This window comes from Manis javanica, chromosome 11 (genome assembly GCF_040802235.1).
Source record: "Manis javanica isolate MJ-LG chromosome 11, MJ_LKY, whole genome shotgun sequence".
Lineage (NCBI taxonomy): Eukaryota > Metazoa > Chordata > Mammalia > Pholidota > Manidae > Manis > Manis javanica.
In genome coordinates, this window is record NC_133166.1 from 100,285,356 (window position 1) to 100,311,018 (window position 25,663).

Consider the following 25,663-nt stretch of genomic DNA (forward strand, 5'->3'; position numbering starts at 1 on the left):
GCCTTTGAGGATCTGTTGTGTACACAGATCTCATCCTCCCGAAATCATATATTCTCCAGGAAAACAGCATTACAAAACAGGATGCAGAGTGCAGGGAATGGACAAGAGGAATAACCAACAGAGTGTGAGTCAAGGAAGGCTTCCTGAAGGAGGTGATGTCTAGCTGACTTATGAAAAGGGAGGGCTCACCAAATGGTGGTGTAAAAAGCAAAGGAGCTTTCCTCAAGTGAAGGACAGCATGGAGGCATGAAAGGGTTCAGCATATTCAGGAAATCTTCCCCAGAATTCAGTATCGTTGGAGCGGAAGACAAGGGTTAGGAGGTGTCAATTCTTGCAGACTATGCATAGCACATGGACAAGCAGCTCCCAGGTGGACTCGGCCCACCTACACTCACCAAAATGAAAGGAGCCCCGGCCCAAGGAGAAGGTGCCTCAGGCTGCCCCCCAGCCCCAGCTGCTGCAACTCAGAACCTAGAAGAAAACAGTCAATATGCCAGCTTCTGGTGTATCTCCTTCCCTGGCAGCACACCTGCCAGCAGGCCCCCTGGACAGGCCGTGGATCTAAGCAGCACAGTCAAGACAAGGAAGCCACCACTGAAGCCCTTTGTCATCACAGTCCACTGCCCCTCAGGACAGCCACTTCTATAGCTCTCTGGCAAGCAAAGCCTCTGCCCATCTCAGATTCACAGGAAGCGGAAATGAGAGAGAGCACACGCATTTGGTTCATTCATTCTGTCCTTCCAACAGCATCTATTGGAGGCAGAGACCTTGCGTGTCTGGCCCGCATCTGTCTCCCCGAGAGACACTAGTGTCTGGCCCCTCCCAGGTGCTCCATAAAGACTTGTCATTAGGAAGAGAAGATGGGGAAGGAGGGAGACGAGGAGAGAATGCATGGAAAGGAAGCGTCGTGAGATCATGGAAAGCGCTCACCTTTGGATTCAAACTGTGACTGTGCCATTCTTGGTAGAGCCTGGCTCAGGTGCTCTAAGCCTCAGTTTTCTCTTCTGTAAAGTGGGGATGACAGTAACACCAGCCTCACGGGGCTGCTGAGAAGGTCACATGACTGCTCCCTGCAAAGTGCCTGGGACAGAGCAAGAGCCAAACCCCAGCAACGGCTCCAACAAAGCCCAGCTCCTCTCAGGTCCCCCCACCGAGCTCCCTGGTACACTGGCACTGAGACCCCCATCGCTGACACACTGCTCATGTTTCATCCTTAAGGAATCTGCCAGTTGCATCTATTTCTAGCCTCTGTCTTAGGAGACGAGAAGAAGGAAGGGAACCAGGTAATGGCAGAGGCTCATTTGCCAATTGTCAGCTCCTGCCTTCAGCAGAGCTCTCTGCCTGCTGCTCCCCGGGTGCCTGGAAAAATCATTGTGACCTTTTATTTACTGGTTATCTCGTCAGCTCTTGGCTCCGGGTCTCTCTGCCTCCCCCCACCTGCAGCCCACCCTCATCCCCCCAGCCCTCCCACAGCCCAGCGCTGGCTTCCTGCCTCCCGTGCCCCATCACGTTGCCAGATGGGCAGGCTCTGCTGGTCCTGCTGAGCCTCCCTCTCTTCATGATCAGATTCTTAAAAACCTGTTAACACAGGGGGGGTCGGTAGAACCAGGATAATTGAGCTTTCCTGGGCGGTGCTCCCACCAGGGAGGATTTGGGCTGCTGGGCCTCTTCTGCAGGCCTCCTCTCCATCCCCAATTCACTGAGGAGCTAGATTGAGTTGTAGGTGAGCAAGTGACCAGGCCCAGCATCTCAGTAAGTTGCAGCACTGCCTGGAAGAGCATAGGTTTCTCCCAGTCCCTCATCCTGGAGTTTGCCCTTTGAACTTTACGGTGTATCTCCTCTTTTTCATCCACTTCCCCACGACCTCTACTGCACCCTGCACACTCCTGGCCTGGGCAGCCAGCCATGGCCAGCAGCTACTTCTGCTTTTCCTCTCCTTTCTTCCCTGGGCTCAGCTATACATTCTCTGAGCCAGTTGGGCTGAGGTGCACAGCGCTGCAGGACGTAGGGGTGGCAGTTGGGGTAGTGACAACCATGTTGGTGACAAGGGGACAGAGATGGCCAACAAGTAGATGCTACAGGAAGATGTACCACAGAGGCTAGCAGCAAGCCAGGCCAGCCTCACCTACCTGTGTCTTTATTGGTTGCAGGAGTTCACTGTGTATACAGCACGTCTGTGTGTGTGAGAGTGTGTGCACATGCACACGTATGTGTATCCTACACAACCGGTTTCTGGAAAACATTATCCAAGGTGGAACATGGCTTTCTTTCTCCTTCACCTTCCGGCCCTCTGCCTCCCCAAAGCCTTCCTAACCCGTCTCAGAAGTGATCAGCCTTACAGCTCCCTTGAATTTGGGGAAAGGAATTTTAAAAGCCTCTCGTTCAAGTCATCTCCCTGCTTTCCATGCTGTCTTCTGGGCCCTCGCTGTCAGCATCAATTTTCTGCAGGGAGTGATTTAACCTTCATTTATTCATTAATTCTTTTTTCCCCTTAACTTCATTAGGTAAGATTTATAAAGGTGCTGAATTGGAAAGGTCATCCTCCCTGGCCCCAGGACATGGTGTACCTGCCTCTGTCCACATGAGCTTCCCTGCAGGAGAGCTCTGGAGGCAGGGAGGGGAGGGGGCAGCAGAGGAGAGGGAGAGAAAGCAGGGCCCATGGCTCCTCAGGAAGGTAGGGCAGGCACGGGCGTGCCTCGATCTGAACACACCCCATGCCACCTGCTTGCCGCTGGCAGGCCTAGGTACACAGGGAATCTGTTTGATTTCTCCAAGAAAAGGGAGCCCACACATTCTATGATTGATCCCATCTCCAGAACCGCAGGAAGAGGCTCAGGTCATGGATGAGTCAGAAAGAACCAAGCTGCTGCTTGGTGTCAAGACTGCGTCCCTGAGGCCTGGCAGATTTCCATAGAAAGTCAGGCAAAGCTGGCATCCTCCTTTCTGCCGTGGTCCGGCCACACTCACCATCTCAAACCCACCCAGAAGTTATCCACAGTCATGGACCTTTCCCAGGTCTCTGAGCTCTGCTGGGCTCAGCCTCCAACCACCACATCTCAAGGAACTGTCTCTCTCACTCACAGCCTCCGTAGCAAGACAGGAAAGAGACTACAGGCTCAGGAACCATGCAGGGATTATGTATTTGTCAAAAAATGGGGGTCTCTGCTTGCTACCACCCCTGTGTGCCTTTGCTCATGCCCTAACATACCTCAAAACCACCCCAATCAGAATGAAGTCAGCTCTCGGAGTTTCCTTGATTTTACAGTTAGAGCCACATATCTGGTAAATATCTGTTTGATGTCTCACCATTAGACTCTAATCTGCTAGGGAGCTGGATCCTATCAGAGGAATCCCCATGCCCTCCCAGAATCAGTTGTACCAGGACTTAGTCAGTGTTTAGGAAAATAATTTTAATGGGAAAACATGGAGGAAAGAAGGCAAGCAAGCCTAGTCTGTGTGCTAAGTTGAGAATAATGTGTTTTAATATGATCATGGAGGATTATAAGAATTTATCTTATCTAATATTCTTAGAGTCGGCGCCTCTGGATTCAACATGCAAATTTATGCTCACAGTGCAGACTGAAACATGCCCAGATTAATGGAGAAAATTCTAGCCACTTTTTCCAGAATCCAATTTCCCTCACTTATTTAGTACATCCTTGGAAAACAAATAAGTGAGGGAAATTGGATTCTGGAAAAAGTGGCTAGAATTTTCTCCAAGGATGTACTAAAGAGTAGATTCCAATTAAAGGAAGGAATGCTAGGGCTGGGGAAATCTGTCTGGTGCCTCCTCTAGGCTAGGCAGAATGCAGACAGATGCTGAGTCCTCCAAAGAGCATGAGGACTCTGGCCGGTAGCCACAGGAGACCTCCACTGCTACCCAGGTCCTCACTGGTAAGCCGATCACCTCACGCATGTGATATCAGTTTCTACTGTCCTCATGCTCCTGGACTTAATGAGATTCTTGGGCATTAATAAACAACGCGTTAACGTTTTTAGTGGCAACGTCGAATCATTTCATTTCATAAAATAAGACGCTACCCAACTGGAGACTTGGTATAGTTACCATTCCATTTTCACATGGACTTAGTTCTAAAAATGACTGGTTCTGCCACTCTCACACTTTCCACTGAGATCGCCAGAGATGCTGGTCACTGAATAGCCCGAACAGAACATGACCGGGAAGCATACCTGAACCTCACCATCCCTCGTCATTATCTGAATTCTTCCCTGGTTCTCTGACTGGCTGCTACCATAGCCACCATGATTGGCATCTGAGGACACTGTCATTAGTAGCACTGGCCTGGCCTGGCATTGGACAATTTCCTCTCCCTGTAATTCAAACTAAATCAGTATTGAAATTTATAAGGAAGAAAGAAGCCCTCACCTATCCCTCTTTAGTTTGGTCTTACCTGAAGCAAATGAGTTAGTCATGGTGTGCCTGGTTCTATTCTGCATGGAGTTCAGTTTCATTTCACGTGGCCCTAGACTAACATCTAGTGGCCGTGGGGTATTGATGGGAGACATCAGTACAAAGAGTGAAACTATGCATACAGTTTAGACTTGGAGTATCTTCTGTCTTTAGGGTCAGTTGAACATAATAGATACCCTTTCACTCTTTTAATTCTCTGAACAATTGTTCTAAGGGACACATCTCATTTCAGTTATAGAACAAATGTGATTGACATTCCCTGAGTCCAATGAATAGCTTAGTCCTTTTCAATCCAGATTATAAGCCCCTCCTACTTCAGGGACCACCTTTGACCGGTCCCTTTCCTACGTCCTAAGACTACAGTCTTAACATATAAAATTACTTTAAACATGAACAGTGACAGGTAACCATTAAAGGAGAGGCATCCTTTTACATTGTGAAAATAGAGTTGGGAATTGTCCCTTTTAAGAGGTATGAGAGAGACATATGGACAGAATACCAAGAGACTCCCATTTGCCTCTTAACATTGAATCTAAATCATAAAACCGTAGACAAGAGACTTTTACATTTAGGGCCTATTTTGTTTTCCTTTGTTCGTGAGAAGCATATGGAGGGTGCCAAAAGCACACACTCAAAAAGCCTATCATCTCAGTGCACTTTGTTTTTCCCAGTGGTAAAAATGAAGGCTTCAACTGCCTGATCTCTCTGTGCAATTTAGGGACGAACTTTGATTCAGTGACATCTCTTAGGGTGAGCAATTAGACATTTTCCACTATAATACTTGCTTGTGTGTGGGTATATTAATCTCTGTTCCTTTACCTTCTCGGTTTTGAATTAAGAAATTTGGGACATTACTAACACATACTGCAACATGGATGAGCCTTGAAAACATCATGCTAAATGAAAGAAGACAGCCACAAACTACCCCATACTGTATAATTCCATTTATATGAAATGTCCAGAGGAGGCAAATCTATAGTGACTCAGAGTTGATTTGTGGTTGCGCAGGGTCGGAGCAGTTGGGGGTGGTGAGGGGAATGGGGAGTGACTGATAATGGACATGAGGTTTCTTTTTGGGGACGATGAATGATCTGGAATTGATTCTGGTAATGGATGCACTCTTGTGAATTCACTAAAAACCATTTGAATGGTGCACTTTAAGTGGGTGAATTTTATGATATCTGAATTCTATCTCAATAAAGCTGCTATTTACAAAAACCTTAGGAAGGCTGGGCCATAATTATATGGCTACTCCACAACCTCTCCTCTTCCTGGAAACTACCACCCGAGAAGGCATGGCCAGCCCGCCAGGGAGGATGGCGGTACATGGCATCCACCGGGTCTGCTGTCCTGCTCATTTTCTCTTCTTTCCTGTCTTCTCCCTGCTGCCCTGCACCGCCCTACCCGTTCTATCCCCTGTCTCCTTTCTCCTCCTCTGCCTACTGATCTCACCAGCCAGGGGGCTCTCCTTGACCCCAGGAAGCAGAAAGGGGAGGGAACAAGACATAATGGTGAAAATTAATCATAGCTATAATAATAAATTATTAGTATAAATTGCTAGTAGAGCTGTCCAGGACTTAATTTAATCTTCACAGCATCCTCATTAAGGTGATAATTATCCACATTTTATAGATGAAGAAACTGAGACTCAAATAGGCAGAGTAATACAGCCTACCTTGTCAGGTGCAAACCGGAACTCAAACCCAGGTCTGTCTGACCTCAGAGCCTATGATTCTCTGAAGCATGGTAAGACCTTAAATATGAGGCTCGGCTTGGTTATTTATTGATGAATTACAATTGAAGCAATTTGATGGGGTTCCGAACTGCAGTATCTAAGATCTCATCTGTTGGTCTGATATTTATGGCCATTTATGGGTGATATCTGTGCAGTTCCTCCATTCATTATGGTTTTCATTAAGACTCTAATCTTGTTTAGAAGTCTGTTTGTCATTTTTAACTCCTCTATTCAATCTTGGGCAGCCCTAATCCTTCTTCACTATAGTCAGAGGAAGACAGACCCGGATGGCTCTTTTCTTCCCACAGTTGTGTGCAGGCGGGGGGGTGGGAGGGAGGCAGTGTGTGCTAGGAGCCTCTTGCATTCTGAGTGTGTGTGACATGAATATGTGTTTGGGACATCAGGGTGAGCGTGTGAGGTGTGCATGTGGTGTCAGCGTGTTGGTGTGGAATGTGAGCATGTGGTGTGTTTGTACATGAGCATGAGTTGGGGGGCTGATGGGGCATGCGTGTGTGTCAGGGGATGTCCACAGAACCCGGTTTTCAGAAGCACAATCCCCCTGCGCTGAGAGGTTGTAGGGAATCCAGACAGGGATAAGCAGCCTGCCCAGCCTTTCTCCCCGAGACATCTTGGGAGTTGGAGGGGCCTCCCCTCACTCATCGTAGACCTTGAGCCTCTGCTTGGAGTTCCCTGTGACAGAAACCTCCCTCCCTCCCTCCTGGAGTCATGGCTTTAGGGAAAATTTCTTCCATTGGGGGAGGCCTAACATGGGGGTTTACTTCTTGATTCTTATTGAAAATGTCTATTCCTGAGGAATCAGTAAGAAAATCTGAATAGGGACGTTGCTTACTGCATCCTTTACTGTCCCCAGAGCACATGCAAAGCTCAATCTCTCTGCCTGGCTTATGCCCAGAACACTTTACCCTGCCACCCTCGAGTCCCATGCTGTCCATGGAGCCTTCCCTGTTCCTCATCCTGCACTCGCCTCCCACCTCCCACCTTCTCTCTACCCCAACCCCCAGGGTTTATAAGAGGCACAATGTTTAGCACTTAGAAATATGCCCTTTCTGGCTCAGCTAGGCCAGAACTCAGGCAGACCTACCCTACAGTACATATTTCGGCTCCTTATTTCCCTAGAGATGTTGGGCATCAGAGCCTACAGGTACAGTGGTTCAGGTTGTGCACTGCACAAAGGCATGTGGGGCTGAGGGGCCAGTGGGGGCCAAAACCAAGTCCTTACTCATCTTTCCAAGCCATGTAACTAGAGAGGGCCCTTCTTTCAAGTTTTTCAGAAGTGCTGTACTGGCTAGAGGTGGCCCAGAAAGGACCCCTCACAAGGGCTCAATCCTTTTGACTCCAGGCCTCTAGTCGCAGCCAGGAGAATGTTTAACAGGGACGCAGAGTGCTGCCTCCCCTGCCCCCTGCCTCCACCCCGCAGTCTCCTTTGGAGGCCTCTCCCCTCTCTCTGATCAATCCCATCTCTCTCTGATCACCACTTAACTCCACATGGCCTCCTCTGGCTCCTTAATTTTCACTTCTCCATATCTGCCTTTTAAATGTCCTAAACCTTTTTTTCACATCTTTGTTATGTCCTTCCAACTAATTCACAAACTCTAGGAGGGCAAAGAGTATATTTCCATCTCCTTTGCTTTCGGCTACCCCCGTGACATCTCTCTAAGGACTCTGCCCCCAGTGGAGGCCGAATCAGTGTTATTGACAGTCACCAAAGTTCTGTGCTCAGAGCGATAAGCACAGGCACTGGCCCCTCTCCCCAGGCACCAGCTCAGCCTCCCTCCAGCTCTGGACTGACTTACTTGCAAAATGTCCCTAAAGAGTAGAAATTTCTGGAAAAACTCAGCCTATTTCATGGTCTCTCTCTCTAGGATGACACAAAGTACACTAGATAGGAAATTTAAGAAATGGCCCCTGTCCTTCCCCAAGTTAACCTTTACTTGTCCCCAGTGATTGGTGGATTCAGTGTCTGAGGTGTGGTGGCTTGGCAGGGACTAAAGCTGTACCCCTCCAGACATGTGGTTGGGTAGATGAGGGGCAGCCCCAGCAAGGCAGAGCATCCTGGGAAATGGCCCTTAGCTGGGTCTACGGCATTGTGGCTTGGCTGTTCCCCTGCACAGAGAGCGATGTATAAGGCATGTCCAGCCTGCAGCAGTGAGAGAAGCATCTCCTGCTTTTCTCCCTGAAGACCGCCAACCTCCAGCAAGAGCTGGGGCCCTTAGCTGACCCCCTCCACTTCCATCTCTACCTGTCATCAGTGCCCCTGTGCCCTCCACCCCGACACACTCTCACACTCCAAAATAAAGCATTCGGGCAGTCACTAAATAGCACTATTGATGCTCCATACCCACATGCCCCGAAATGATAATGCATCACCCGTGGTGCGTATCCAGACAGAGCCAGATGATGCTCAGGTGGTTAAAAGTCCAGGTCTAATTAGAGTCCCAGGGAATCAAGCCATTGTATTATTAATGATTCTCCAGCAATGTTCTGATTAAAACAGTAATTTTAATAAGCACAGCTCGATGCTAAGTGTTCACTGAGCACCTAATTACATCAGTTATGACTCCAAAATTATTTAAAATTCCCCTTTTTTCCAGCAGACCCGACACGCACCAAATAAAATAGAGACTCAGACAACTTGGTGATTATTTGCTCTAATTAATTTTCTAAGTACCTGTTAAAAAAGGGGGGGAGGGAAAGAATCTTTTGTTTCTCTTCTATTTTACCCAAATTCCCATCTGCCCCTTCCTATCCCCAGAGGATCCGTGACATTGGTTACGCTTGAGGCAGCCAAATAGAAAGCAGTGAAGAAGGGAAGGATTTGAACAGTCCCTGCCACCAGCCGCCACCCTCCAGGCAAGGCGAAGCTGCAAAACTGTAGTCCCCACGGACGGCTCAGGCAGGGCTGGGTGCTGGGGTGGGGGAGCAGAGCGCCCAGAGGGCTTCTCGCCAGGAGCCAGTTCCTCACAGCACCCTTGTCTGCCCTGGACCAGCTTCAGATGTCACATTTCATGGTTGTGCTGGCATCTCCTGGAAGACAGAGGCAAATGGGTCAAGAGGCTTCCCGGTGTGGCAGGCAGTTCTAGAGCGCTTCTGACCCACAAGCCACTGCAGTTGAAAGAGGCCACTCACCTGTCCACGCCCTGGAAGGGCACCAGGATTTCAGCACCAGCGGCCTGCTGAACCTTCTAGAGTTAGCGCCCCAAGTTTTCTTTTTTAAAAAACTCATGTTATCAATAAGTTACCAATCTGTCCCCAGAAGTAACACTAATATTTCCCCCAGATATGTGCCATCAGCTTGATCCTGAGCCATGTGATGGTGCTGCTGCTTTCAATTCATGTGACGCTCACGACAACATGCAAGTTAGGGACAGAAGCCCTTAGCATTCTCGTGTCCAGCCAGTGTGCTGGGAGATACCATCAAAATGCAGCTTTATTTGGTCCCCCACTATCCCTTTAGCCTATGTCTCCAGCAGGTTGCATAGCTCATCAGCTCCCTCTTGCATAAGAAAAAGCCCTTCCAGTCTCAAAGTCTCAAACACTGTCTCAATCCAGAGTATAATGTCCCATTCCAGACCACAAGTGAAACTGGACTTGACCGATTTGCAGATCATTCCTGTCCCCCCACCTGGGTCCCCTGCACACTGCCCACTGACAGCAAGCAGGGGGAGGCATGTGCCTTCTCTCTCACTCATCATTCCCCACTCGAGCTGTTGTTACTGGCCCCTTCAGAGACAGGAGAGGAGACCTCACAGAGATCCTTCCATTTGAACTGCAATTGTCACAAGATAGCCTCATGCTCCCCGAGCTGGCTGACGTGTCTGACTTTCAGGGCTGAGTCCTTGTGGGCCCAGGGACACCCTTCTGCTGAGCTGCTCTGGCTCCCATCTGCCCCATCAAGGGGTGCTCCTGCAGTCCCTGAGCCTCGATTTGCTAGCACTGCCCTCCACGTAGATTGTCATGGTAGGGTCCCAACCCCACCTCAAGGGGTTCCTCTTGGATGGTGTTGAAATGCTTCCGCCTCTCCCTCCTGAGGTGGCCACATCTGCACCCAATGCAAAAAAGCATATCCTCGGCCTGCCGCCATCAGAGGAGCAGAGGGCTCAGCGACTTCCCAAGAGTTTGCTAACCTACCCCCTGGATCCCCTGCCTGGATTTTCCTGTCCACTCTGTCTTCTACAGGCCACGGCATGTATCTCAAGCTTTCTAGGTGGACCTATCAAAGGGTAGCTAGGTGACAGAATTCCAAGGGCTTCCTCCAAGTATCTCACAAAATTCCCTCCTTTTCATTCCTCAGCCCTTTCATTTTCTGGGTTCAGGGACCCAGGATGAAGGTCAGAAGAATCATGAACCTGGATCTTGAGAATTACTCTGGATTGTATGACAGTCTGCTGCCTTATTTTAGCACACAGCACTCATTGTGTATCTTGGTGTTTTGGCGGATGCTTTAATTGTGACATCCAATAATACTTACAAATGTGGAAATTGGCTCAAGAGGTTAAATGGCTTACCCATGAGGCTGGGCCAAGTTCATCTGACTGTGACAGCCATGGCCTTTTCATGACACCCTGTGCTTCTGCTAGGTTATAAACATTAAGTCTATTTAAAAAAAACAAAAAAAAGAAGAAAAGCCTCTCTTGTCACCTAATAGATGCCAGCAGAATGCCCGGGGCCTCAGCCACACCTAGAGAACCTTCACATCGTTCTTAGTGTATTTACTTAAGGAGCTTAAAATAAAACCTGAATCATTGGGCAAGTGTGATTAGCTTCTCAGCAGGTATTTATAGACCTTTTTTTGTGTAAGAAACTGATGTTGAAATATACGGGAATATCATGTATGAAGAAATGAAAAGCAGAACCCTACGAGTAACCTAAAAAGATAAAGACCTAAGAAAAAATTTTTGTATGTGCTGGAGTCCTGCCAACTGGGCAGGTGGTCAGATTCTAACTTCAGAGAGAGACAAAGCGAGGTCACAGAGGTTGGTCAAGGAAGGCTGCATGGAAGAGGGCTTCTCACATGAGCAGGGGAGGGCATTCTGTATAGCAGAAGTGTGTGAGCCAAGTGAAGGAGGCAGGACTGTGTAGAACCTGAGAGGAGGCCAGCCTCGCCAGGAGCAGGGGGTTCATGCTCACAGAAAGAGTTTGGAGTAGAAATGTCAGTCTGGGTGGAGAGCAGAGGTTAAAAGACTAAAACATCAGGCTGGGGTGTTTGGACCATACACTTAGTCCAAGGGGCAGTTTTTCTTGGTTTTTTTTTGGTGGGGGAGAGAGAGAGGTATTCTTTTATTTTTTTAGCACAGGGCATCATTACAGAACATTACCTCTTGTTAGCCTTTGTCCGGTCTCTTTGTTGTTATAGCTGTACCACATCACAATCATAGCCTTAATATTCAGTGTGATTTTGGATGTGAGGCTCCGGTCTTCCTGACAACACTCTGAGTACTTTAGCATCAGAGCCATGTCTATTCATGCTTTGAACTTCATGCCAATGCAGAATATACAGCAGGTGCTTATTACATATTTATTACTAATAACTAACAGCAGTATGCCAAGCGCAGGCTGTTTTCTAACCTGTGCCATCCTTCATGCCTAAGAGGCAATTTAGTATAGAAATTAAGAGCATGAGTTCTTTGGTCAGCCTGCCTAGATTCAAAACCCAGCCTTACAACTTAACCATGTGAGTTTCAACAACGCTTTGTTAACCTTTTGTATGACATCTTTCACTTCCTAACTTCTGACGGTGTGCTTTCTGAAGGCACTGAGAACCATGACTAGTAAAAACTTAACACCTAGTCTCTTGAATAAATGAATACATGAATTAATGAAGGATTCATACCTGGAGAGACAACAATGAGTGAGTAAGTGGACAAACAAATGAACAAATTGTATGTACTACATGTATCTCAACCATAAGCAGGTCTACCGTGTTATAAATCAAGTCTACACGGCCAGGCCACTCAGCCCATGCTCACCAGCCCCTGGGTACAGGGCACTGTGGCCCTGTGGTCACTGCTGCCTCAGTGGATGGTCTTTATCCAGCTGCCACATCTATACAGGTTCCCAAAGCAGCCCGGGGACACAGCATCCAGTAAGGCCTGGGTGACTGCCTGCCCCGTACGTCATTCCCTTGCCAAGGTTACATGAATAAATGGCACAAATAAATAAGAGAGCTCTATACAGAAAGGACATTTTAAAAATTTAATATTAGTGTAAGAGACATTTTTTTTTCCTTAGGCAGAGATTTGACATATACTCTTATCCTCTATACCTCTCTGTCTTTCTCTCTGTTTCACTCACACACATACACACGCACACACACACTCATCCACTTACCTACTGACTTGTCATAGGAAACTTTGAGTGATAAGAAACTGCTCTGGGTTCCCAGGGGAGCTGACCATTTAATTTACTAAGAAAAAGCAGAGAGAACATTTTCAGGATGTGTTGGGGCAAACGAGATGGCCATGCCTCAGATGCTTAGAAAGGAGAGATGAGAGATGGTTGAGAAGATGCACTCCATGGGTCCCACTGGAAGGCAGAATTCTGTTTTGCAGCATGAGGGTCCCATGGACCTTCGTGTCTACTCAGAACTGCACAGCAGCTTAGGCGCAGAGGTGGAGGCATGTCTGAGGTCCTGTGCCTGTGGATAGAGCTAAGCTGGCTCCTCTCTTTCTTATGCACCTAGCTATTCACTGAGGCGTGCCAAAGTCAGCTGGGTCCTACCTGGTCAGCTGGGCTTCACCAAATCCAATTCCATCTTACGCTGTTGGATAGAATTGCTCTCCCTGTGCCCGGATGACCTGGAAGCTTTGATCTGGGGTTCAAAGGAAGGTATCAAGGATGGAAAATTAGTACCTAAGGAGCCCCTGAGAACCCACAGCTTGTGTCACTAACTGGGAGTGTCGACATCAGAGCCAGAGGTGTAGCTGGACATTGGGAGGCAGAAATTGGATCTCGGTGGGAGACAATGCCAGGACCTCTGTAGCTCACAGCTCTGCTGTGCCCCTTGGAGTGGGGGTGTCCTAAAGGCCCCACTTTCCCCTGTAGAGAAGGGCTCCCTGAGTCCTCATCTCAAACATGAAGGTCAGTCCCCTACTTCTACTCGGACAACAGCAAAGCTGTTCGTACCCCGGACCTCTGACCATCCTCTGGGGTCCTGATGAGTTCTGCAGCCAGCCTGCCTAGGTTCAAATCCCAGATTTACAATGTACTATGTGACTTCAAAAAGCCTTTTGTCAACCTTCTGTATGACATCTTTCACTTTCAAACCCAAACTTTTCACCCCAAACCTAAGTGTATGAGCCATAGCCATAAGTGCTTCAAAGAGAATTTGGCATTAACTGAGCTGTGAAGCCTCCTGTCTTTCTCTCCGGGTGACTGGAAGGCAAGAGACCAGAAGTTGAGGGGACAGGGCCCAGAGACCATGGTCCTTCTGGCCGATGCCCAGACCTTAGGTAAAATGGAGCTCTTTGTGGTAAGGCTAGACTTGGACTCTGTGTATCCCAGGCTTCACTGGAACCGCCTGGACAAACAGACACATGGACTAAATGGATGGGGATGGGCAGGCAAAGGGGCCTCCCCGCCCTAGTACTCCATCCCCGCGATCATCACTTTGAGTTGAGTGGATGAGTTGATGTTGAGCCTATAGGAAGTTTTGTGGGACCTGGCTAATCCCATTCATCTGGTTCCCAGGTGAGAGGTCTGCTTTAGTTACTTCTTAGGCCCTATTTCCCAAATCCTCTCATCCCCCATTTCCTATCCCACCTGCTTTCCCTAAACAAATAAACCCACCGTTGTCATGGAGATAGCGTAGTATGGGCATCTCTGCTTCGTTGCAGATCCTTCCAAAAAACAGCCCTTCTTCTAACTTCCTAGTATTTCTGTCCCAGGAGTTCTGTCTGAGAGAATATGGCATGGCATTTGGAGTATCTGCTTTACCCATTTGGTTCCCTATCCTCTGTGTACTTTTTCCTTACCCAAGTTTTACCTTTGTCCTTAGGAGACTAGGCTTAATTTGACTTCCAGCCAAAGATCCTGAATTCCAGCGCCCTGGCCCTCAGTAAGGATTATGTGATTAATAAGGACAGTAGTTTGAGTGGCTGTGCTGCTGCTTACGAAGGGCAGACATAATTCTCCCCATACGATAGATCAGCAGCTGCAGCCCAGGGAGGCTACGCGGCTTGCTCAAGGTCCTCCCCGGTGCAAGGGTGTAGAACCTGGGCAGGAGCCCTCTGCAGCTCTCCCGTGCAAACACTGCCACCTTCAGTGGGGTCTGCGTATGAAGACTAGGTAGGGTAATTACCACTATTGAGCACCAATGTGTGCCAGTCTGTTTGTGTACGGATGTCACTTAAGCCTCAAAACAGCCTTGTGAAGTTGGTATCATTATTGTCCCCACTTACAGAGGAGGAAATGAGGTTTGAGGAGATCTAACAATCTAATGTCGTGTAGCTGATAAGCATAGGAGCTGGACCTAAAACTGAGGCCTGTCTCCCTCCAAGTCTACCTCTTAACCAGTGCAGAATATGGCCTCTACCTGAAAACAGGCCTCAGGCGGGGCCGCTGTCCTAGTCCTCCTCAGAAGGATGAATTCCACCGTTGGGGGGCCAGAGGTTTATTTCCTCTCTCCTTTGACTCCTGCATGGCCAGCTGCTGGGTTTTATGAATGAGGAGGAAAAAAATGTCATTGAAAAGTTCAACCAACTTTGGATTCCATTCTCTGAGTGATAGATAGCTTTAATTACTCCGAATTACTCAACCAGTCCACTCTTCTCCCCCAAGTCATTAAAAATAGATTTTCTCTTTGAACTTCACTCCGCCTCAGGTCTCCAGATAGTCAGGAGTTCTTTGGAGAGAGCCCCAGGGTCAGCTGCTGGTTGGAAGGTGGCATGTTGCCTTAGTAGCAATCACAGGCTGTGCCCCTCCAGCTGGTTTTCTGGGGGTGTGCCCCTCCTTTTTCTAAATGGTATTGATCACGTGACTCTCACAGCTCAGAGGACAGGTGGAGTTTACTTTATGAGGATTTAAGGGGATCTCATGCATGACTATTGATTTTTAAAGAATTGGATCTAACACCAGGAACAAACAATAATGAGTTCTTTGCATTAATTGCTGAGAAGCTGGCTCATAAGAAGAACCAAAGCTGAGCTCAGAGGTGTTCTGCTCCCTGAGGTGCAGGTGGGATGGCTGAGGCAGGGACTGTGGTCTCCGTGTTAAAGATACGGACGGACATGGAGGTTAGAAGAGGCGAACTGGCTTGCCTAAGGCCACATGGCTAACACCTGTCAAGACCGAAACAAAAGTCCCTGCCGCCTCCATTATCTGAAGCTGCACTTAGGGCTGGGGTATCCCTGGCAGGCTCAGGATGGGAGACGTGCCGCCTGCTCAGAGCTCTCATTACTGTTCTGGGCCTGGCCAGCTTCGAAAGAAACTCCAGCAGGGGATCTTCCACCCTCACCAATCTAGCACCCTCTTTACCTCCTGGTACCACCTCTTTTGTTGCATCTGGCTCCAGATTCATCAGCTGAATGGTTGTTAGCAAACAGAGGAAAGTAAAATAAGCAGAGAGGCATTCAGGGGTCAGACGGGTGAAATGTACAGATCTTCCTTGCCTTACCCTGGGCTAAGCCCATCAGCTTGAAAATATCCTGAGTCAAACATGCATTCAATAGACCTACCCTACAGTATAGCACAGCTTAGCCTGGCCTTCCTTAAATGTGCCCAAAACACTTATGTTAGCCTACAGTTGGACAAAATCATCTTACACAAAGCCGATTTTATAATAAACTGTTGAATAGAATAGCTCATGCAATATATTGAACATTGTATTATAAGTGCGAAACAGATAGTTGTGTGGGTACAGAATGATTGTCCACATATGGGTTGTTTACCTTCGTGACTGCGTCGCTGACACGGGAGCTGAGGCTCACTGGCCTGCGCAGCGTCATGAGAGAGGGTCAGACCACATGTCACTGCCCAGGAAAAGATGCACATTCAAAATCCAAAGTGCAGTTTCTACTGAATGCATATTGCTTTCACATCGTTATGAAGTCAAAAAATCATAAGCTGAGCCATCGTAAGTTGGGGACTGTCTATAATTGCAGTGTTCAACAACCTGCCGAGGCACCATGGCTGGCACCTGATTTCTAGGAGGAAGAAAGGAGACCCTGACAGCCAGCCCTGGGGGAGCCCAGGGGAGGGGGCGCCCTCCCTCTCAAGTGCTGCCTGGCCTCCACCTCACCCCCTCACCCCCTCAGCCTGGGCCTGTTTCTGCCACTTCCAAGGCATGTGACCTTGGGCAGAGGATTTAACCTGAGACTCAGTTTTCTATTAAGTAAAGAGGGCCTAAGAATACCTCCCTTGTAAAGCTGGCATAAAGGCTAAATGATGTCATACATGCCTAGGGCCGGGCCTGCAGCAGGTCTGCTAGTGTTACGATTACTTTTCCTGTCCTCGGTTCTGCTGGACAAGCTCAGTCAACTGCCCAGCTCAGAGTCAGGTGCCACTGACCAGAAGCCAATCAGCCATCAGCAGGAGACCTTGGTCCCATCTCCCCCCATCCCTGGAGAGCAGATCCTAAGAGGGACCCCATTTTGCCCCATATGCACACCCCCACATACCCCTAGCAGGGAGGTTCAGATTAAGACGCTGCTTCAGACATGGTAGACAATCGGTCTTTCCCTATGAAGGACAAGAAAGAGAACGTGGGTATTTTTCTGTGGAGACTTGCTGAGCCCAAGAGAATACACCGTGAGACATGTCAGGAGCTGGAGGAGCCTGTCCTGTCCCCAGAGGGCTCACTGCCGCTTCAGTGTGTGCGGGAGTCAAGCCAGGGCTGGGGGCTGGGCGAGGCCTCCCTTGCCATTGACCCACGTTTCTCTCCCAGGGAGGACTCTGAGCCCAGGCCCCAAAGGGTGTGGAGGGAAAGACAGGGCCCGAAGCTGTCAGCCTCTCAGTGCTGATTCACCCATTGCCATAGGGCTGGCAAGATTCAGGGCAAGCCTGTGAAGAGACTCCATCCACAATCCACCCATCAGTTAACTACTGGGTACCAGCCAGCTATTAACAGCCGTGGAGCTGGAGAAGCCCAGGCCTCCCCTGCGCTCAGATCGCTTCCACCTCCCGAGCCCCCTCTGGTCTTGCCTCAGCCTCTATCTGCTGGAACTGTCCCCAAGCCTCCTCTCCCTCTCACCCTCAGAAAGATCCCTTAAGAGTATGTCACTGTCACTGGCAACAGAGGACGCTTCTCCGGCTGCCCTCTTGGCCACCCCTTCAAGGCCTCTATTTCCTGGTGGACCAAATGGAAATCATAATACCTAGCATGCCTAGGCTCTGTTCCTCCCCAGGGAGTTGGGAAGATCAAATGACCAATGTGCCTGGAAGCACTTGGAAGATGCTAAGTGCCTCTGTGACGGTGTCACGGATCTCAGTCCACAGCCCACCCTGGCCCGGGCTCTCTTCAATCTGTCCTCAGCCATGCATGTATGTGAGCCTCAGATCTTTCCTGGAAAACAGGTGTGGGTTGGGGCGAAGGGGAGAAAAGAGTGGGCTGGTAGGGAGGGACCACCAAGAGAAGGTACAAAGGAAAAGAGAGAGGCTCTGGGAGCCAGCTGGGTTTCAGCTGCTGTGCACTGTGCCCCAGGCCCTGGGGACCTGGAGGCTGTTTTTGAGGCCAACTGCATGCTCCAACCAGACTGTGTGTGTCACCCCCTACCCCCGCCGCCTGGCTCCTGGCCACTGAGAAGGCCTCTGTTTCTTTCCTTGTGTCAGCAGGCAGAGGACACGTGTGGGGACAGGTGTACCATCTGGCAGCAGGGGGACAAATTCCAGGAAAGCAGGGGATTAAATGCTCAGTCTTGAGAGGCCCCACCAGCCTGGGGAGCAGCTTTCTCTTATTCCTTCCCTTCCCTGTCTCTCTCTCTGTCTTGCATGACTACAAAGGAATCGTGCCGGCTTCTTGAACACTAAGTGCCTGTGCTGCTGAGGCACACCTCTGCTCTCTGTCATTTGAGGGACAACTGTCTCAATTATACCTCTACTGTGGCAGCTATTCCATCATTTTGAGATTGCCTATTTCCTTGGGTTTTGTCCCCAACCAAACCACAGGCTCCAGGAGAGCAGAGAATGTAGGCCCAGTGGCTAACAGAGAGCTTAGTACAGGCAAGTGCTCAGGCGATACGTAAGGGCCACGTGGGCCCTGGGCACAATCCACTGTCAGAATCCTCTGTGTTGACCCGCTTCAACTCGGGTGTTTGGCTGGTAGGCTCATCGGGGTTCTCAGAACCATGGGGTTCCTTCCAAGCGTCCACACAGGGTGGCAGCCACATAGATAGCACTGATTCTCTGATCCCAAGCCCACAAGCAAAGGGCTCTTGTTCCTCAGCTCACTGTGGGGACCTCTTCTCTCTGAACAGATGCGTCTGCACCTGATGGTAGTAACTGTCCAGGGCCTCAGTCCAGGACGAACATAAACACCAGGGCCTCAGAGGCCCTCCTAGCCTCACCCTGGATGGTCCTAACCCTACAGGCCTGTCCGTTCTTCAAGATCTTCATTAATGAGGCTGATCTCAGTGACTAGTCCCCGCAGCCACTAGTAATATGCTGTCATGTCCCCCACTGTGCTGGGACTACACAATGCACTGAAAAGAGAGTGGTGGGGGAACCACCCCAAACTCTGCACACCCCGCCAAGCCTTCCCACATAGATCTCCAGCTCTGCTGAGTCAGGCCACAGAAGGCACTGGAGACGCCGGGCCCCAGGGCTAGGGAAGCCAAGAGCGCAGTATGAGTCACCTTTAATTAAGAGTATTTCTTAAGTAAATGACTTAATAGGACAGTTATATTCATTAGAGGCATAATTACAAGACAGAAGATCAAGCAGAGGAGAAAGCAGAGCGTGAGGGTGGAATCCAGGCCAAGGCAGCATCGCGGTCCTGGGGAGAAGGCAGCAGAGGGGTCAGGAGAGGGGCGTCCCTGGACGGTAGGCTTCTCATCCCCACACTCGTGTGCCAGCCGGGCCACCCTCAGATCCCAACACTCGGGGAAGGGGGTGGAGGAGCCTGAGGCACAATTAAAATGCAATCATAATAAACAAACACGAATTAGCGTGTCACCTCAGAGTGTCCCATTAAACTGAGTCAGCCCGACAAAGTGCCACATGACAGGGCAGACGGACGCTCTCTGGGAGAAAATGTTCTTTCCTGCTTGAGCGTCCGAAACAACCGCCCTCCTATCCTCCCCCCACCCACCAGGCAAGGGCTCAGCTGTCACCTGGGCTGCAGAAGAAAGTCGCCCCGCAGTCTAGAGGTTTGAACTGGGTCCTTCAGGGCCTCCATAGACTCAGACAGAATCCGTTTCTCTCTGGGCATAAAGCAGGTCCAGAGAGTTCCCCATCCCATCCCCACATCAGTCGCATTCCTTCCATACCCCAAGACAGAGTTTTATTCCATTTCTTGCTGGCCCCAGGCCTGACATTTAAAAAGACTTTCCCAAAGAATGAAGCCATCTATCCCAGTGGTTTTCAAACTTTAGTGTGCATGAGGATCAGCTAGAGAGCCTGTTGGAACCACTTCCCAGGCTGCATCCCACAGTTACCAGCTCAGTGGAATCTGGATTTTTGGGTCTCACCGGTAATGCCAATGGTGCTGGCTCAAGGACCCCGCTTCGAGAGCCATAGGGCCACTTGACGGTGGAGGACATTCTTCTGGCCAAGGAGCGACCGGCTGGAGAGCTTAGAGACTTCATATATTCTAGCGCTATGGTCCTTTTGACCCATCCCATGTTAACCCAAACCTGCCCCTCCAAACGTTATCCCCATCACCCCATTGCCCTCAGGCAAGGTTTTCTGAAGAAACTCCGCTGTCCTATATTTTCTCATGACAATCTTCCCATCTGTACAAATATTATTCACGTTTCAATACCCAGACACATGCCTTGTCCCTCATGAAGCCTTCTTGACACTCCCATCTCAAATGGCACTGTTCCCATAGAAATAAAATGCAGTCCACAAATGTGAGCTATGTGTATCATTTTGACTTTTCTTATTTTTAAAAAAATAAGAAGAGGTGAAATCCATACTAGATTTTATTTGACCCAGTATTTGCAAAATTTTATCATTTCAGCATGTGTCAATAAAAATACCATTAACGTGATATTGTATATTCCTTTTTTTCCAGACTAAATCTTCAGACTCCAGTGTGTACTGTGACCTTTCCACACATCTCAATTCTCACTGGTCACATTTCAGTTGTTCCCAGCCGCACAGGCGAGTGGCTATCACATTGGGCAAGACAGACACAGAAGGATTTTCTCTTTGCTCTGAATTCCCTCTGCCATCTTTCAATAACCCTTACAATACACATCACTTTCTTCTTTTTATTGCTAGTCTGTTTGTGACTTGAAGGTGATGGCTCTGTTTTAATCTGCTGTTCTTTTTATTCACACGACGTGCCTTGCCCCGGCCTACATGTAGGATGTGATCAGTGGATACTGGTTGATGAATGAGTATAGAAACACATGACTATAGAAGAGACAGAGCTCATGGAAACATCTGACTTTGAGGGTCTCCTCCCAGTCCCTGTGACATTTCTTCCCTCTGGTTTATGTGTAGCTATTACATCTTGGAGGAGAGAATAATTTAAGTTTTAGAACTCCCCCCTGCCTTATGTTTCCTGTTTCACTTTGCTGTTCAACTCAATGCATTAAAAAAAAAATTCCCACCAGGAGGGCCCAGGAAACAGGAAAAATAGTTGTGCTATTGGTTTCATGTTTGGAGAAGAACAGGGTTCTCACTATCTCTGTGGCACTTGGCGTGAAAGTGGGCTTTGTTGCTGGAGACACTGCTCCCATTCAGGGCCCCCCTTCCCAGCTGCTGAGAGCCGGCCTGTGTTTTGACAGACGGGCCGAATGCAATGCAGACAGTTGTTTTAATTTCCAGCCAGATGCAGACATCACTCACACGGAGCCCAAAACCCAGGAAAGGGAGCCTGGGCACTGGGCTGCTCTCCGGCCTCGGAGGGCGGGTTGGAGGGGCCGGCGGAAGCCAACTGCGTGTCTGAGGTCACCAATATCCTGAAGGGCAGAGTCCCAGGCCCGGGAGAGACACACTAGCAGGAGAGTGACTGGCAGGCTCCTGCCAGACAGGTGCTTTTATAGGAATCCCAGGCCATGAGGCAGGGGCCAGGAGCTGTTCCTCAAGGTGATGTGACATCACTCACTGGTGGTGAAGGCTGGGTGTTATCTTTTCACTGTGCAAGTCATTCAGGGCAGAAATCATAAATAGTCTCTGGGAGGAGTTAGATAAACCACAGGAAATTGAATCCTGAATGTCAGAGTCGGAAGGACTAATGCAGCCTTCTCACGAGGGCAGAAATCCCTTTCCCAACCTCCCAGACGTTTGTCACCTTGACTCTGCTTACATATCCTGGTGACAGGAGTTCCTTCCAGAAGCAAGGGCTGTGCATTATTGGACAACCTTCACTTTCTTCAGCTGGGCTTTCCTGAAACTTTTCACCCATGAGTCTATTGTAGGCACAGTGCCGCCATCAGATGTTGGAAACAGTCTCTGTGGCCACCTTGTGACTTGTCTTCTTTGAGCTAAGAAAACAACCCAGGTCCATCAGCTGTACTTCAAATGCCACATCTGGGTCCCACCCCATCCTGAACACCCTTCTGCGAAGGATCTCTGATTGAGCAACGCCCCTCTGGGGGCAGGTTGCAGAGACCTGGCCTGGGGACTTCCCAGGGTAGGGTGGCCTCTCTCGATCCTGACACCATGTCTATGCATGCAGCCCAGGAGCAAATGAGCCCATTGAACTATTATATCCTGCTCCAGTCATATTGGACACAGAGGCAACTTGAACCCTGGGATCTTTCAAACCAGCTGTCCCCAAACCTCCACTGAGCATATCAAGGTTTTAAACCAGATTGCAAGATGTTACTTATCCTTCCTGCCTTTCATATTTTTATTATTAGAGAGAGGTCAGAGATGTTCAAAGCTGATCATGTCACTCACTTGCAGAAAAGCCTTTTTAATACGGAATGTTAAGTGTCATGATGTGATAGAATGGGAGGGGCACCCAACAGAGAAAGGAAGGTCATGGGGCTGGTTCACAAGACCTTTCGTCCTGTGGCCCCGCTTCCATCCCACCAGCGTCCTCGCTCACCCCACCCCATCCAGGGCACACCCTACGCTTGAGTTCCAGTGAGCTTGCCTGTGATGACTTTTGCTCATGATGAGCCCTCAGCTCGGAATGCCCTTCCAGTTCTCCACATCACCCTTCTTCCCTGGTCCCTTCCTCCACATGGGTTGTACTGGGTACCCCTCCTCTAAGCTCCAAAGGCCCCCAGGGCACACAGCCACCCCAGTCTAGGCCTCTCAGTGCCATGTAGAGCGGCTTTCCCTTTGTAATTACAACTCCTGCTAAGCATTGTGGTGGGGGAGGGCAGGGGGAGGGGCTGGGGGGGCACCCGCTGGGGCTGGATCTGTGTTGCTGCTCTTTCTCTCTTGCATAGCACCGGACCCTCCACATAGTGACAGCCGATCAACATTTGCTGGATAAGCGGTGTTAAGACTCCGTCCCCAGCCTCTCAGGAGGATGCTGTGAAGGTGTCTCCATCAGCTTTTGGTCCCTCTGCCAAAGGCAGAGCACGGTGCTTCTGGGCCACACTTGGCGTTTTTACTTGAGTTCACACATCCAGTAGGTGGGGAACCTCTGTGCCCTAATATATGAGAACCCCACCCCAGCCCACAAATGCAGCCCACCAGCCTCCTGACCCCTTGCCTGGCCTTAAGGTCACATAATCGGGGCAGTTCAGGGCGGATCATGTCCAACCAGGTCCACCTCAAGTCCCTGCAGGGCCCCACAGGGAAGCCAGGAGGAGTTTGCAAGAGCTCTATTCTCTTGGGTGGAGTGGGGCGGGTACAGGGGCTTGATCTGCGAATTCCCACTTTCCCCAGCAAGACAAAATCAGACAGGCAGCTCATCTCTGTGTATGTTCCCATTGAGCTAGATGTTTCAAAGGATGTGAGATTTACTAGAGAAACTGAATGCCGGCATCAGAGAACGGGATAATTGGATCCAGGTGGTATGTTTGGTTGGCTGTAAAGAGCCTGTGCCGTATGACGACTATTACTTGATAGGAAAAGTTTCTGCTTCCCTCCGTTTTTAAATGTTTTCTGTGTAGGCAGGATGTCTGAGCCTAAGCCCAGCTGAAAGCTCTTCAGAAACGAGTCGGGGTCACTCACTGGCCTTGCAGGAGAGTTAACCATTTTACGCACTTGCCATAAGCATGCCTGGCTCTTGCAAGGTCTTCAGGGGCAGGTAGAGAGACACGGGAGGATGTGCCTCTACCTCCGGCGAGGGCAAGCAGCCTTGGGTCTGCCACCCCAGGACTACATCCCCCTTGCACCAGGATGAGAACAATGAAGCTACCGATTTTCCCCATAGTGCCACCTCTTTAGGGGCAGTAACAGGGCAAGGGATAGATGTGGATGAATCTGAACGCACGCCTCTGAGTGGTCTGACCATGCCCTCTCTCTTCCCTCTGCCAGGTCACCAGGGTCCCCGTGGAGTCATGTGAACAGTACACGACTTGTGGAGAGTGCCTGAGCTCCGGGGACCCTCACTGTGGCTGGTGTGCCCTGCACAACATGTAAGTCTGGAGACCCTTCTGGAAAAGGGCTTAGAATGCAGAAGACCAGGTGCTTTCCTGGGAGTGTTAATGAGGGATGTGACAGTGATTTGCAACGGGAGAGGAATTTCCCTCTTCTGGGCAATAATTCTAATTGTGGTCGGAATGCTGAGAGCAGGAAGAGGAAAAGAGGCTGTGGGGGAGGTAGGGGCTTCTTTCCAAGTGCAATGCCTTGCTGTGTCTTTCATTTCACCTCCAAATTCTGTCCTCGCAGCTGCTCAGAAGTCTGTACCTATCTGTACTGGGAAGCATAGTGGTGTTGGAAGAAGTCACAAGGGTTTCCCATGCACCTACTCAGTGCAGCCTGAGCTAGGTGCCTCCTGGTGTGAGTGTGCATGTGGCAGTGCACTGGAGTTAGGAGCTGTGGACTCCAGGCAGCTGCTTTGTGACCCTAGATAATCTAAAACTCTGGACCTCCATCTCCTCATCGCTAAATAGGGATAATGCCTGCTTCACAGGTGGATGCTAAGGACTGAATGAAATAATAAATGCTTTGGAAATAAGGAAGCCCACAATAGGCTACACACAAATCAAAATAATTATTATGGACTCTGATCCCTTGGGAGGACCCTTCTGGCCTCATTAATTCAGGATTCCAAGAAGTCCCATCTCACTCCACTGGGTCTCACACCCCCTATACAGACACATCCCTCCCATTGAATACCAGCTCAATAGAAATGCAAAATCACACTTAAACTTCCTAATTTGAAGAGCCCCAGAAGGAGAGAAAAGGGTGAAAGCCCAAAAGGGAGGAGCTGGCTAGGAATTCTGTTCCCCAGTGGACTTGGAAACTCCATGGCTCGGTGCCAGCCAGCAAAGCATCTCCATGAAATGTGCCGGGTTTGGGGTGGAGGCGGAGGCAGAGGGCCAGAGTTCAGGGCCCTGCACAATAGCGCTTGGCTTCCAGCCTCTGCAGCAGGTGTTGGGAGGGCTACGGAGGGAGGGAGGGAAGCTGGCGCCTCACAGATGCAAAATCTGGACTGGATTTGAGCCCACAAATACTGTGCTCCCTGCTTGGGTTTTGAGGTAAGAGACTCCTCCAAGAAGTTTTGCAAGAAATGCTCTGACGAGAATCCGTAGTCATCGTTTAGATCAGATGAGTGGTAAGATGCAGGTGCCGTCTGCATTGTGCCCCAGGACTGACAAAGGTAGCTAAAATCTGAGGTTCCTTTCAGCGAGGCTGACCTGCCAGCCAGCAGGCTCTCTCCTCAATATTTTTTCCCAAAGAACCCGACAGCTGCTCCCAGCTCCATACAAACAGTCCTGGGCTACCTGCCCTCTCACCGTACAGTGGGCCTGTCCAGCTATACTGCTCACTGCTCCCAGCCTCCGTGCCGTGGCACTTCTCACTTATAGAAAACCCCAGAATATACATGGGGGCTATCATTTGTTCATCAGCAAGAACAGCCACTTTCTGTACTTGTACTATTCCCTACAAATCTATGATGCTCGAGTCTCCTGGTGGCCCCAGACCACCCTTGTCATCCCCCTGATCTAGATCTGCTGTGGCTACTGGAATGATGGCACCACATCAGGAGAGTCACAGATTTCCTCTATCCTCTGAACACTTTACCTATTATAGAAAATCCCACCTCCGTACCGGGGCACACCTGTCCTTCCAGCCACTCTGCCTGCCAAGAGCTTGTGGGGAGCAAGCCTTTTTCCTGCTTCTACCCAGAGGGTTCTCCTCTTCTGGTCATTCTCACCCTCCCCTGTAATGCCCTCCCTCCTGCCTGCCACCCCCAGCCTGCCTGGGTAACGGGAATGCGCTGATGGGCTCCCCCCCAGCTC

The 25,663-nt window shown here is 49.7% G+C and overlaps 1 protein-coding gene across 2 annotated transcripts in view; it reads left to right on the top strand.

Moving 5' to 3' along the window:
- PLXNA2 (plexin A2) overlaps positions 1–25,663 on the top strand; it is a 201,046-nt gene that overhangs the window by 104,725 nt on the left and 70,658 nt on the right. Inside the window, exon 5 of one of the 2 annotated variants that reach the window (XM_017658745.3) lies at positions 23,733–23,833. In XM_017658745.3, the coding sequence (XP_017514234.1) occupies positions 23,733–23,833 (101 nt within the window). Of the gene's footprint in view, positions 1–20,355; positions 22,586–23,732; positions 23,834–25,663 lie in introns of those variants that run through there. The other variant, XM_073216994.1, reaches the window with a different exon arrangement.